At 37.5% G+C, this 13,523-nt stretch overlaps 1 protein-coding gene across 1 annotated transcript; it reads left to right on the top strand.

Annotated features, from left to right (window-relative positions):
* The first annotated feature begins 96 nt into the window (after positions 1-96).
* On the top strand, positions 97-9,124 carry LOC124267956 (palmitoyl-protein thioesterase 1-like). The gene is given in 11 exon segments (XM_046702955.1): positions 97-224; positions 854-963; positions 3,056-3,183; positions 3,619-3,689; positions 4,487-4,574; positions 5,341-5,355; positions 6,007-6,079; positions 6,081-6,101; positions 6,596-6,694; positions 8,047-8,118; positions 8,853-9,124. Coding segments are annotated over 11 exon segments (900 nt in total). The 5' UTR covers positions 97-127; the 3' UTR covers positions 8,979-9,124.
* The last annotated feature ends 4,399 nt before the right edge of the window (positions 9,125-13,523 follow it).

Below are 13,523 nucleotides of genomic sequence, written 5' to 3'. Positions count from 1 at the left end.
GATATAGTTATGTTTGAAATTTATTATACTGCTTTGAGTGTCGTCGATAAGTCTGATTATTACATTATAAAAACTAAATGATAGCTATAAAGAATTGGTCCCTTATCAATGGTCATATGATTTCAAAATGGTGGCGCATCGCAACATAATGCTTTGGCTCGCTGCTTTGGTAATTTTGGGTTCCTGTGCAGCACAGACGCCTATTGTGATATGGCACGGGATGGGTAAGAAATAGTCTCTTGAGATAACTAAATTATACTGACATATATTCTTTGCAAAAGGATAGTATTATTACCATTGTTACAAATAGCACACGCCCTAAACACTTTCCCAGACAGTAGTCAGTCGTTTATGTTGATTTGAATCGTTCGTGAAAACTCTGATTGACCAGTAAAGAAACTACCTCTAGTGGCATAACTTGTCATATGCTTTGCTGTACAGAACTGTCCGCTTTGAGTGTCAGACTCTATATAGAGTCATGGTTTCGAATCCTTGGTTACGTTTCCAGGTTTGTTGGCACCTAGCCGAGAGCCGCGATGCGGTCCTATACAGTCAACACATGACCCTGCATCGCGGCTCTCGGCTAGTTGGCACCATATCTGTGCTGAAAGGTGTCAGCGGAGTATGAAGCGTATTGTATTGTTATTTTGATTGTAACGTTACATTTAGCATTGATTGCTTATGCAGTACCTAATGTCATGTTTTGATAATCATAATGAATGGACTATGCGTGAGTGAGTGAGTGAGTTGTAATTTCATTTTTTTCCTACAGTCATCCAGAATCTTATAAAGATTATCAATGTAATTAAAAATATATGATTGTAAAAATATTGATTGCTTTGTTTCTCTACAGGGGACAGTTGTTGTAACCCGCTGAGTATGGGCAGTATAAAGTCTCTCATTCAGAAGAACATCAATGGCGTCTATGTCAAGTCCTTGGAAATAGGCAGCAATGTTGCAGAAGTAAGGACCCAATCTGATGTGTCTCTGGAAGTGGAATATGGCTCTCGAATGACTCAGTGCAAAGTGCTGCATGTCCTAAAAGGCGGCTAATTTTGAAGTGATGGTCCAGGATTCAATCTAATGTGTCCTTGTACGCATGTTAGAAGGGCTCCACTGCACGTTGTTGCTTGTTGTAAAGTGCCTATTTTTAAGTGGCAACTATTTTATAGCTTAGCGATGGTCAACTATAGCTATGTTTAAAAGTCCCGTCAACAGTCCTTATAATATCATTATGTCATCATGAGCTGTGGCTATGCTTAACTGATCTTTGATTATTAGCTTTCACTGTCACTCAGTTGGTCTGGAATCAATTTATTGATGGTCATTAATTAATTAACAAAACAAACATTCGTGTTTAACCCATTCTCAACAGTTTTCGCTGAAGGATAGTTGCCGTAGTATGATTGGCTGCCATACATTAACATTATCCTTATAGCAGACTTGGCAAAAAGCGACATTAGAATGTGACTTGTATGTGACATGGCTTATTGAATGTCATCATGAGTTGTGTCATGGATCTTTGATTATCTTTCCTGTCACTTGTTGGTCTGGAATATTTACAGGCCTGTGAAATAGCTGCAATATTGCTGAGACAGTTATCAATGTTTACTTTGTTAACAGAAGTAACAAGACAATTATTTTGGACTACTTTCATAAAGCAATTTTAGCTCTAAGACAATCGTATGTTCACAAGGTTCACAGAGCCTGCAGAGCACTGTAAAAGTAATTTTGACTTGAAAGGGCCTTAACAAAAAAATATTCAAATGCTTTTGAATTTAGCAACTATTGTTTTATCTATGCTAAACAATGATCTTTAAATGTTTCTTAATATAATTATGAATAATAACATCTTGTATGAATAGATTAGTCTGTAATTCAATCAATGAATGCTACTTAACACTGATGTGTGGACTGTTTTATCATTGTTACACTATGAAACTGTATTACTATTAGGATGTACAAATGCTTTGATTGCATTCTGACAATTACTGAGAATGCCCTAATAAATATATGTATATGTTAAATTTTTTTATCTTAGTTTCACTAATAAATGTGTGATTATTACCTTGAAAAGTGTGAATAGTGTCTTGGAAAGTGTTGTCATTGCTTGAAAATGCTTAATTATTATTATATGATATTTATATAGCGCACATATCCAGGCAACTAGTGTTTGCTCAAGGCGCTGGTATTTTTTCCCTCGATCATTGGATGTCAGTCTCGACGGCACATCGTATTATCAATCTCAACTCCCTGGGGAGCATACAACTCTTGCAGCCACTAGGTGCACCGAGTTATTGTGGCCTTCTCATCCTAACGAGGTACCCATTCACAGCTAGGTGGACTGGGACACATAGTCACAGTACTTTGTCCAAGTTCACTGCACGTTGCTGTACCCGCAACTTGGTGTTTGCACGTATTCATGTGGCCACCATCTGGTCATATACCAACGGATTCGTGGGTTCTTTTAAGTGCACAGGGATGTGTACTGTACACTAGGGGTTGTGACAACACTGAAAGAGTCTGCACACAAAGTTGACTCCGAGGGTTTTACACCCGGTCACAGGTGGGCTCGATCCCGACACCTCAACCTCGCTGGATCACTAGCCTGGCACCTTAGCCAGCTCGCCCACCGCGCCCCATGAAACCATAAGCATGATAAGGCAGTTCCAGTTTTGTAGAAACCAGAGAGATTTATCAAGGATTCAAAACTAGGTCACCCTGTCATGCATAATTCCTTTAATTGAAACATATTGAATATAATATGATATGATATAATATATATTGAAAAATAAACTTTAAAGCATACAATGAAATAGTAATGTGTAACAGGGAGAAAAAAAAGCCATTCAAAGCTTTTCATAAACAAATGCTTGGTTATGTGTCTCATGAAAAAATAATTCCAACCTTGGTGACATGTTTCTTGAAGTGCTTTCAGAGAAATTATTGTTGTGATATTATTTATCAATATTCATGATAAATATTAAAAATCAATTACAATGTTGACTGTTGAGTTGTTGCATTAAAATCTTCTTGCTGGTTTCCATGGTTACAGGACACAGAGAATGGATTCTTCATGAACGTCAACAAGCAGATTGACATGGTCTGCCAGCAGTTGGCCAATGACAAGAACCTGTCTAATGGCTACAACGCTATTGGATTCTCCCAGGGGGGACAGTTCTTGTAAGTGTCAGCCTTCCTCTCTCTCTTCCCCCATCTTCTCCCCCTCCCCCTTCCTCTCTCTCTGACCCGTGAAGATCTGGGATAGAACTGGTCTTCAGTAACCCATGCTTTCCGTAAGAGGCGACCAACGGGATCGGGTGGTAAGGGTCACTGACTTGGTTGACACATGTTATCATATCCCAATTGCGTAGTTCGATGCTCATGTTGTTTATCACTGGATTGCCTGTTCCAGACTCGATTATTTATAGACCGTCGTCATATAGCTGTAATTTTTCAGAGTGGCTAAAATTAAACTCAATGAATCAATCAATCGTCTTTCTCTTTCGTATCTGTTGATAAAATACTGTGACATTGAATTATAAACTGACTCACTCATACTTTTTTTAGTCTACATCACTGTTACAATTGTTACGATGTTTCTCCTTGTTTATTTAGGAGGGCCATCGCTCAGAAATGTCCTACTCCCCCCATGCTCAACCTGATTTCAGTTGGAGGACAACACCAAGGTAAAGTCAGCCTATTTGTCAATATCCCAAATAATTATTACAGCGACAAAACAAGAGACTTTTTGTAAAAATATTGTGTAAATGGGTTTTACCTAAATTAATGTATTTTTAATCTTATCCTATCTCATATAATCCACTTTATCTTCTACTTTTTGCATTTGCTGGGAAGCCGAATTTTTTTCCCATAGTAATGACTGTGTTCTTCGAAAGTACTTAAAATATCATGGAAAGCTTTCAGAGTCCTTTTATTATATACTTTTCAACAAAAAAAAGTATTTAAAATATCATGGACTGACTGACTGAGTTTAGTTTTACGCCGCTTTTAGCAATATTCCAGCAATATCATGGCGGGGGACACCAGAAATGGGCTTAACACATTGTGCCCATGTGGGGAATCGAACCCGGGTCTTCGGCGTGACGAGCCAACGCTTTAACCACTAGGCTACCCCACCGCCCCAAAATATCATGGAAAGTTTTCAGTGTCCTTTTATTATATACTCTTCACAAAAGTAGGGGAACTTCTATTTTAATTACGATTGAAAAAATTGGTAGATATATTGGAGTCAGTCAATGTTGATATGATATTGATGAATGTTTTGAGAGTAGTGCATCACCACTTGCACTTTGCTGTGACCATAGTTGTTTGTACAGTAATCGCTCTTGAAAGATGATTGGTGTGAGATAGGATAAGGATTACAAATGTACAATTTACAGTTAATATTTTGAAAATTAACTTTTACAATGTCATCTGAGAAATTGAACAAATTAAAACTTCAATGTGAATCTTTTTTCATCAGGTGTGTATGGATTCCCCAAGTGCCCAGGAGACAACGGCACCATCTGTAACCTGGTCCGGAAGATGCTCAACTATGGAGTATATGTTTCGTGTGTACCTTGATATTTGTTTCTAGACTTGTAATAATGGTAGCAGATATGCCCACTATATATTCATGATACTAATTTTAAGTGAATAGTTTTTACCAGTAAGCATGCAAACCATGCCTAACAGTTTATGTATCGGACTGTTCCTTTCAAAGATTGTAGGGTAAACGTGATAAATGTTCCAATATTCTATAGTAATTGGAATAGATCTCCCCAATATATACATGATGCTAATTTTAAGTGAATGGTGTTTACCAGTAAGCACACAAACCATGCCTAACAGTTTATGAATCGGACTGTTCCTTTCAAAGATTTTAGGGTAAACGTGATAAATGTTCCAATATTCTATAGTAATTGGAATAGATCTGCCCACTATAATGCTCATTCACAATGCTAAATTTAAGTAAACGTTTTTTACCGGTAAGCATGCAAACTGTTCCTTTCATGATTTGTAGGGTAAATGTTATAAATGTTCCAACATTCTAGTTATCTATAGTTGTCATCTCAGCATTGGTACTACAACTACAAATTTAAACCAAATGATTTCTGTCCCTGCCTTTATTATGTGAGAAGCTTCATAACAGACATATTGATGAAGTCAATTCTCAGGATGATTACATTTAATCATAAACTGATGACATGTGACACACTTTTACAATGTAGAAAATGTTAAACAATCTTTGAGAAGGAAAAAGCCTCTCATGAAAAATGAAAATTGTCATTGTTATCAGTCATTTTCCTTATCCGGTGTCTTAATCCACTTTTTCAGGTTTGTGCAGGACAAGTAAGTACTTCAGGGTGGCGTTGTGTTTGCTTGGTTGTTGTTTTACGCCGCACTCGGCAATATTCCAGCTATATGGCGGCCGTCTGTAAATAGTCTGGACCAGACAATCCAGTGATAGACGTCGTGACCATCAATCTCCGCCTTTGGGATATGTTGACATGTGTCAACCAAGTCAGCGAGTCTGACCACACAATTCCGTTAGTCTCCTCTTACAACAAGCATGGGCTGCTGAAGACCATTCTAACCCAGATCTTCATGATTACATTATGTTTGTAGCAGCACAAGAAATCTCTGTGTTCTCATGATGACACAATTTCCCATGAAGTTAGGCTCTTGTAGTATACCAGAGACCTCTTGATTCAGATTCACCTTGAGTTTGTTATAGATTTGTTGGCATTCCTCGGAAGTTTGAGCAAAGCTTGACAAGTTGAAGACTTTCCATGTGTTTCGAAATGAGAGCAATGAATTGCTAAAAAAAATCAAGATCGAGTATTATTGTCGACAGTTGTGTTGGGTCCATTGTATTGCAGATGTAAACATTACCGGTAGATAATCGAGGATTGCAGTACCGTTTAGTGCAACTATTACAAAATATGTCAGTGTTGTTTTGAACTATCCCAATGCTCACATGACCTAGTTGTCTCCCCTTAGCCTGGTGCAAGCCGAGTACTGGCAGGACCCTCTCAATGAAGAGGAGTACCGAGCCAAGAGTGTCTTCCTCGCCCGACATCAACCAGGAGCGACCGGTAAGCATCGTCAATTGAAATCCAGTCATTTTATTTAGGGTTAGTTTTATTTGTTTTCCTGTTGTTGTGTTGTTTGGGTGGTAGGATGACGTCTCCTATTCTAAACATGTTTTCTATACAGGCTTCAGATACTCCATTTAGGAGCTGTAACATACATAATTTGGCCGGGACCTTGACCTGTGTAGCCTCTGCTTACTCACTCCTTCTCTACAGACCAGGGCCTAGATTTTGGAAGCTCTCTTAGCGCTAGGATAGTCGTAAGTTAATGTTAATGAATGGCACTTACGACTATCTTAGCGCTAAGAGAGCTTCGAAAATCTAGGCCCAGGGTGGTTGGGTGGCCTTGTGGTTAAAGCATTTGCTCATCAGGCCAACAGCCCGTGTTCTATTCCCCATGTGTACAATGTGTAAAGCCGATGTCAGGTGTCACCCGCCTTGATATTTCTTGAAGATTGCTAAAGCAGTGTAAAACTAAATTCACTCACTCACTGCAGACCAAGAACATGACGTACAAAGAGAACCTGCTGAAGCTGAAGAACATGGTGCTGGTGATGTTCCTGCAGGACACCATGGTGCAGCCCAAGGAGAGTGAGGTCAGCAGCATTAGTGGACATACAATATCATTATTATTGATAATGTTGATAAATCTTATTGATAACAATCATGCTCAACTTCAAACTGACACATTACATGGATGTGGGATGTACAACCAACGCTGCCTGTCATATGGTAAACATTATCGCATATTATCATCTAATCCTACCGGGTACCCACTAACTGCGGGATGATAAAAGCACAATCGTAACAAAGCCATTTTCGTAAAACGTGACACTGGGTGCCGAACCCTAGAAGCATTTATTACGAACTCTGTTCTTGCTCATGCTATCAACCACTAGTTTGTCTGGTCAAGGCTGCTGTGAGAAGGCTGTAATATTGCTGACTACAGTGTAAAGTAAGAATCATACATTTACAGTATTTTGGTAACTACTCGAGAGGAAAGACTACAGAATACCGGATACTTTCCGCCATCTTTGAAAACTTTATAACTGCGCAAAAATATGTCCGCATCTCGACTCGAGTTTTTAGTACTTCGCTACCTTATTGTACTTAGTTTTTTAGCCCTTGGGAAATCGTTACTATCTTCTTTAGGGTTAGTTTAACGAATAGGGTTAGGTTAGGTTAGGTTAGGGTTAGGTAACTTTCCCACACTCATTCTCAACTCCCTGAATTCCGTAGCTCCGTTTTTTCAAAGACGCATATATTATTTATTTGTGATAACTTACCTTTCTTTTTCAAAATCGTTCATTAGTTTTACTAACCAGAAGTCGCCCCAAATAATCCGATTTTAGTGGTTATTTTTTATTTTGATTCTCTCTTATTTTTTCAAATTTTATAGCTCATGCTTCCCTATAATGGAAGTGCATGTGACACTAAACAATATGGCTGGTAGGTATCCGGTATTCTGTAGGTGTACCATTCAAGAACAGTCACAAGGCTGTAATATAGCTCAGGTTCACTGACTTGGTTGACACGTCATCGTATTCCAATTGCGTAGATATGTTCATGGTGTCTTTGAATGGCAGAAGTGATACATATTTCAGAATATATTCTTACCCTTTAAGAATATGCTCTGAAACGTCATGTCCCTCAAAATAGAGAAGTTGGCATCCATAAATTCTTGCCTTGATGTTCATGATGTTGATCACTGCATTGTCAGGTCCAGACTCGATTATTTACAGACCTCCGGCATATAGCTGGAATATTGCTGGATGCGGCGTTAAACAACAAACCAACCAAAAAAAGCTGACTAGAGCATAGCATTTACAGTTTGGGGGAACAATTCTAGAACAATATGTTAGCAGTATTCTACACTGAATTAACTGATTGAAACTGTCACCTTAATATACTCTCATCATAAATAATTTATTATATTTGTTATTCCCAGTGGTTTGGATTCTATGAACCAGGACAGACTGAAAAGCTATACAACATGACACAAAGTGACCTCTACAAGAATGTGAGTATGATCTGGGTCACACTTGCCACATTTGCCGTACGATAAAGCAGTCAATGCTTTTCCGATTTTTTCAACTTCGCTGTTTGACAAAATGTTAGAATCGTGCGATAATCGTACAGCTGCCGCCTGTTGCCGCAGGACGACCACCAGAAATGGAGCTACAGTCAGTTTACAGGCACCCTAGACCCATCGCAGGCCAAATGTGGACAAGGCATATGTCATCCAGTATCAGCATTCACACAACAGAGAACTTTACTTATTCAATATGACCGCCTCCATGGTGTAGTGGTGAGAGCGTCCGCCCTCAGTGCGGAAGGTCACGGGTTCGATCCCCGACCGCGTCATACCAAAAGATGTTAAAATATTGTACTTGTTGGTCCCTGCCTGGCGCTCGGCATTAATGGGTACAACAAGAACTGGTCGGCTCGAAGTCAGTATAATGTGTCTGAGTGGGGTATTCATGCTTCACTGCGGCATGGTATCTCAGTGGGCTAGCACTATATAACCAGCTTCAGTCTGGGCTAGTACAAGCAGCTGCACATACACATACACTAGCATGCACGTCGTCATATGAGCGAAATATTATCAACGTTAAACCCAATTCCATCACCACTTATTCAATATAAATATCTCTGACTGCAACAAAACATATTCTCCCTGTATATATTTTAAAACAATGACAAAATTAACATGAAACCACAAATGTAAATTTTGCAATCATCCTTGTCCTATAGGACTACCTTGGTCTGAAGACGCTGTATCAAAGTGGCCGCATCACCTTCCTGTCATCGGATTCAGACCATCTCCGGTTCACTGATGATTGGTTCATCAACAACATCATCAAACGATTCCTCGTCTAGGCTTTCCCTCCATTCCTTTCTGATACTCTAAGCCCTGATTCTGCTAAAACTGTGTGTTATTCTGCTTAGATGTGTCACAGATGATTACAAATATTCCTGTCATGTTGATTATAAAGAAGGAAATGAGGATTTTGAAGAAATAATTGGAAAAAATACTCCATCAAAATAAAGTTGATTAATTGTACGAAAGTAATTAGCTGTATGGAAAATACATATTCTTTAAGCATGTTCTCAATCAATTTTTTCGAGCCTACATATGTAGAACATTGTCTTAGTTTTGCAATTTAACTTTGAAAAATACTTAACTACTAACCCTCTGGAATTACCATAGATGTATGTGTTCCTGCAGATTTGAAAAAAAAATCCATCAAAATAAATTTTTAAATTTACAAAGTAATTAGGATATTTAAAATACATTTTCTTTAAATATGCACTCAGTCAATCTTTTCTTGCCTACATATGTAGAATGTGTTCATTGTTTTGCAGCTTATACTGTAATCGTAGTTATTTTCACGTGGGATTAATTTTTGCGCTTTTAGCCCAAAAAGATTTTGCGTCAATAATCATACCAAGCGAAATATTCATGGTCAGAGTCATGACAAATACTCAAGTAGGAACAACATGCAATTTGTTTATTCTCTCAAATAACAACATCAAAACAATATACAAAGGAATAGAGGCATATACTAGTATACTAGTAATAGCGATCACAATCAGCAAATGTTTGTTATCAGTTTGTCAATGAATTGATAGCTGATTACTCGTAATCACAAAATGAACGAAGCTCACTTACATCAGTCACAAATCACAATGTTGACACAAGTATAATCCCACCTCTCTCTGATTGTTTTAGTAAACACGATTCAATTATGGCGGCTAGCTTTGATCATTGCATGTCTATCGGTTGTGAAAACTTTGTGATGGATACCATCACTTAGGTGTTTGAAATGCGAGAAAAAACAACTGTGCTAACAGGTCATTTGTAAACTTTCCGCAAAAATTGCTCCCCGTGAATATATACTGGCCACATAAAGAAACTGTGCACACAGAAAATATAAAGATATTCAGACAGTGTCTTCATACATAAATATAGGTGTGAACATAGCAAGCATTGGAGACAATCAAACGCTCATGCAGGTGCCAGGTGACGTGACGGCAGTGACCACGTCCCAAACCATTCCCCAGGCCTTCAATGTTCATTTATCTATGCGTCGTCGATGCACTGCTGTGCTTCACGCGCATGATGGTCATACCCGTTATTGACTGTGACTTCGTCTTGTGACCCCCTACTCAATTGTGAACTTCTGACGTCATCGTTACGGATATTGTTCATGTTCTTTTGACATGTTGTTGTGGCCCGATACTTCAGCTTATAAAGTTTCTACATCATTTCGTCATTTCTGTGTTGTATTCCAATTCTGAAGGAATTTTCTGTGTGCACAGTTTCTTTATGTGGCTAGTATATATACGATTACAGAATTTAACGAATGCCTTGTATGACACTACTCACCCGCCTGTAGTACCTCAGCTGTACAGATTACACTGTTAATGTTTTCAGTAGACAGCAATACCTTCAGAGTAGTCTTGTTGTACAGTCAGGACAGAAACAGTGCTGTAAATGCTCATGTAAATATGTTTTTCTTCATAGAACTTGTACTTTGTTTTTAGAAAATGACATTAACAACCTGTTCGTGCATTACAGGGTAAACATATATTTGATCATGTTGTACATAAATTTGTATGAAATTAATTCCATGGCAAAAGGAGCCCTAATCATTGTGAACCAAATCCCATTGTATATGTAAATTTTGTATTATTGTATTTACATTTGTATTGCTGAAAGCAGATAAACATTCTTCCTCTATGTGGTGTAACTCTTGCTGTGATTCAGTCTTCATAAGGGGCGGTAGGTTAGCCAAGTGGTTAAAGTGTTCACTTGTCACGCTGAGGACCCGGGTTTGAATACCCATATGGGTACAATGTGTGAACCCCATTTCTGCTGTCCACCACCATTATATTGTTCGAATATTGTTAAAAGCGGCGTAAAATTAAACTCTAATAATAGCTAAATAATATCTCCAACGAATCTTACAAGATTCTTTTCAAATAGAGAATTTGCATATTGCTTGCTTTATCATATTTGTGGTGTGATGTATTTACTCTTTAGTCGGATGTGTTCAGGACTTTGAGGCTGCAAAAAAGCCACAAAATAAAGCAATTGTTTCATCTTTCTTTTTGTGTTTTATTGATAACATTATGATGCTTTGTGTATATTTTCTTTGATTGCATAAAATATGTACATCAGTTTATGATCTATACTCTGTAAACCTAACAGATTTTTTTAACTTAAAAGATGTTTTTTATTCACATACTGATCTGTGTTGTGCCAGTAACTTACATGAAATAAATTATTTCTTTAAAAGATTTTGTATGTTAGTTTCTGGTAATAATATCTTTGAAAGAGTCCAGTTCATTTTGAGCCACAGCTGTCGGGTAGATGTGATATAAAATTGCTCACCTTCCACAGATATGCACTGATGTAAGGGTTATCTCTCGCAGACAACACTCTTTGTGTTCTAGCTTGTGTGTGCCACAGATCTTTCTTTTTGTGTTTTATTGATAACATGATGATGCTTTGTGTATATTTTCTTTGATTGCATAAAATATGTACATCAGTTTATGATCTATACTCTGTAAACTTAACAGATTTTTTTAACTTAATAGATGTTTTTTATTCACATACTGATTTATGTTGTGCCAGTAACCTACATGAAAAAAATTATTTCTCTAAAACAGTTTGTATGTTAGTTTCTGGTAATAATATCTTTGAAAGAGTCCAGTTCATTTTGAGCCACAGCTGTCGGGTAGATGTGATATAAAATTGCTCACCTTCTACAGATATGCACTGATGTAAGGGTTATCTCTCGCAGACAACACTCTTTGTGTTCTAGCTAATTTTATAAAAACCGTGAACACAACCACATGTTCATGTTGCAGATCGTTTCGGTATCTATAAATAGATTGTCAACACTGCGCGTGGCGCCTTTACTTATAGTTATCCGTTGGAGTTGTTCAAATTTAGTTAAATCAATAATGTGAAAACATGGGTTTCTATCTTTTAATGACTTGAAAGAATGGTAAATAAAAAGCAGAAAATATTTCCCGTCTACTACTTCGTGCACCTTACTTGTCTGTAGATATAATGTAAACAAGTCAATCACAGCATAAAGAATTTGATCTTATTTGGAAATCTGGTAAAGGTACGGTAATTGGGCTTGTAAACAGTATGTTCCATGGACGTATCTGGACATCCCCAGAAGCAAATATTCAACAGCTGATCTGCAGCAATTCTCAGTAAAGTTTCCCTCTTCAAAATCTCCACACCATCCTAAAATGACACTGCATTTAATGAAATACATTTTTTAATCATCCTTACCATTTTATTTTTCTATATGTAATTTTTTGTGGAATCCTAATTTACATACAAACTTCAACAATACTGGACTTCATGAACTGACAGCGTTTATGTACAGGTATGTCACAGCACCAGAACACAAATAAGATCCAAAATACAGTCTGCACCTGTACACTGACCCATCTTCCAGAAATAGGAAACCTGTGATGCAAAATCTTTGAACAGAGGATCCACAGTTCAGGACTTTGAGGCTGCAAAAAAGCCACAAAATAAAGCAGCTGTTTCATCTTTCTTTTTGTGTTTTATTGTTAACATTATGATGCTTTGGGTATATTTTCTTTGATTGCATAAAATATGTACATCAGTTTATGATCTATACTCTGTACACTTAACAGATTTTTTAACTTAATAGATGTTTTTTATTCACATACTGATCTATGTTGTGCCAGTAACTTACATGAAATAAATTATTTCTCTAAAAGATTTTGTATGTTAGTTTCTGGTAATAATATCTTTGAAAGAGTCCAGTTCATTTTGAGCCACAGCTGTTGGGTATATGTGATATAATATTGCTCACCTTCTACAGATATGCACTGATGTAAGGGTTATCTCTCGCAGACAACACTCTTTGTGTTTTAGCTTGTGTGTGCCACAGATGTGTATCCTATGAAGATAATTCTGATGAATGCCAAACAACTGTCACATCTGTGTCAGTAATGTTATTTAGAGAATCTTACCCTCATGTCTACTGATATAAATTCTATCAACACGAGCTGATAAAGCTGCAAATATCTGAGGCTTGTGAAGGATATATTTACTTATCAGCGAGTGTTGATATATTTGATATCAGTAGACACGAGGGTGAGATTCTATTTATCATCCAAAACTGTGCTCCACAGGAGATATCGCTTGTGTGATATCAGACGATATCTTCTAGGAGATATCGTTTTGACAGTAGATTTTGCACAATGCCCTGACAATGCTATGACGTCATGAACTTGATGACGTCACAATGCTATGACATCTCTGCACTGCAAATCTAATGGCAGTTCTGTGTTCAGAGATGTACATTTTTTCATTGAAAACTAATGAAGAGTGATTTTTGATGATAAATAGAAATCTCACCCTCG

Source organism: Haliotis rubra, unplaced genomic scaffold (assembly GCF_003918875.1).
Source record: "Haliotis rubra isolate DU_JTF1 unplaced genomic scaffold, ASM391887v1 Scf135, whole genome shotgun sequence".
In the NCBI taxonomy this organism is placed as follows: Eukaryota; Metazoa; Mollusca; class Gastropoda; order Lepetellida; family Haliotidae; genus Haliotis; species Haliotis rubra.
Note: the sequence above shows the minus strand (reverse complement) of the source record. Positions and strands in the feature narration are given on the sequence as shown.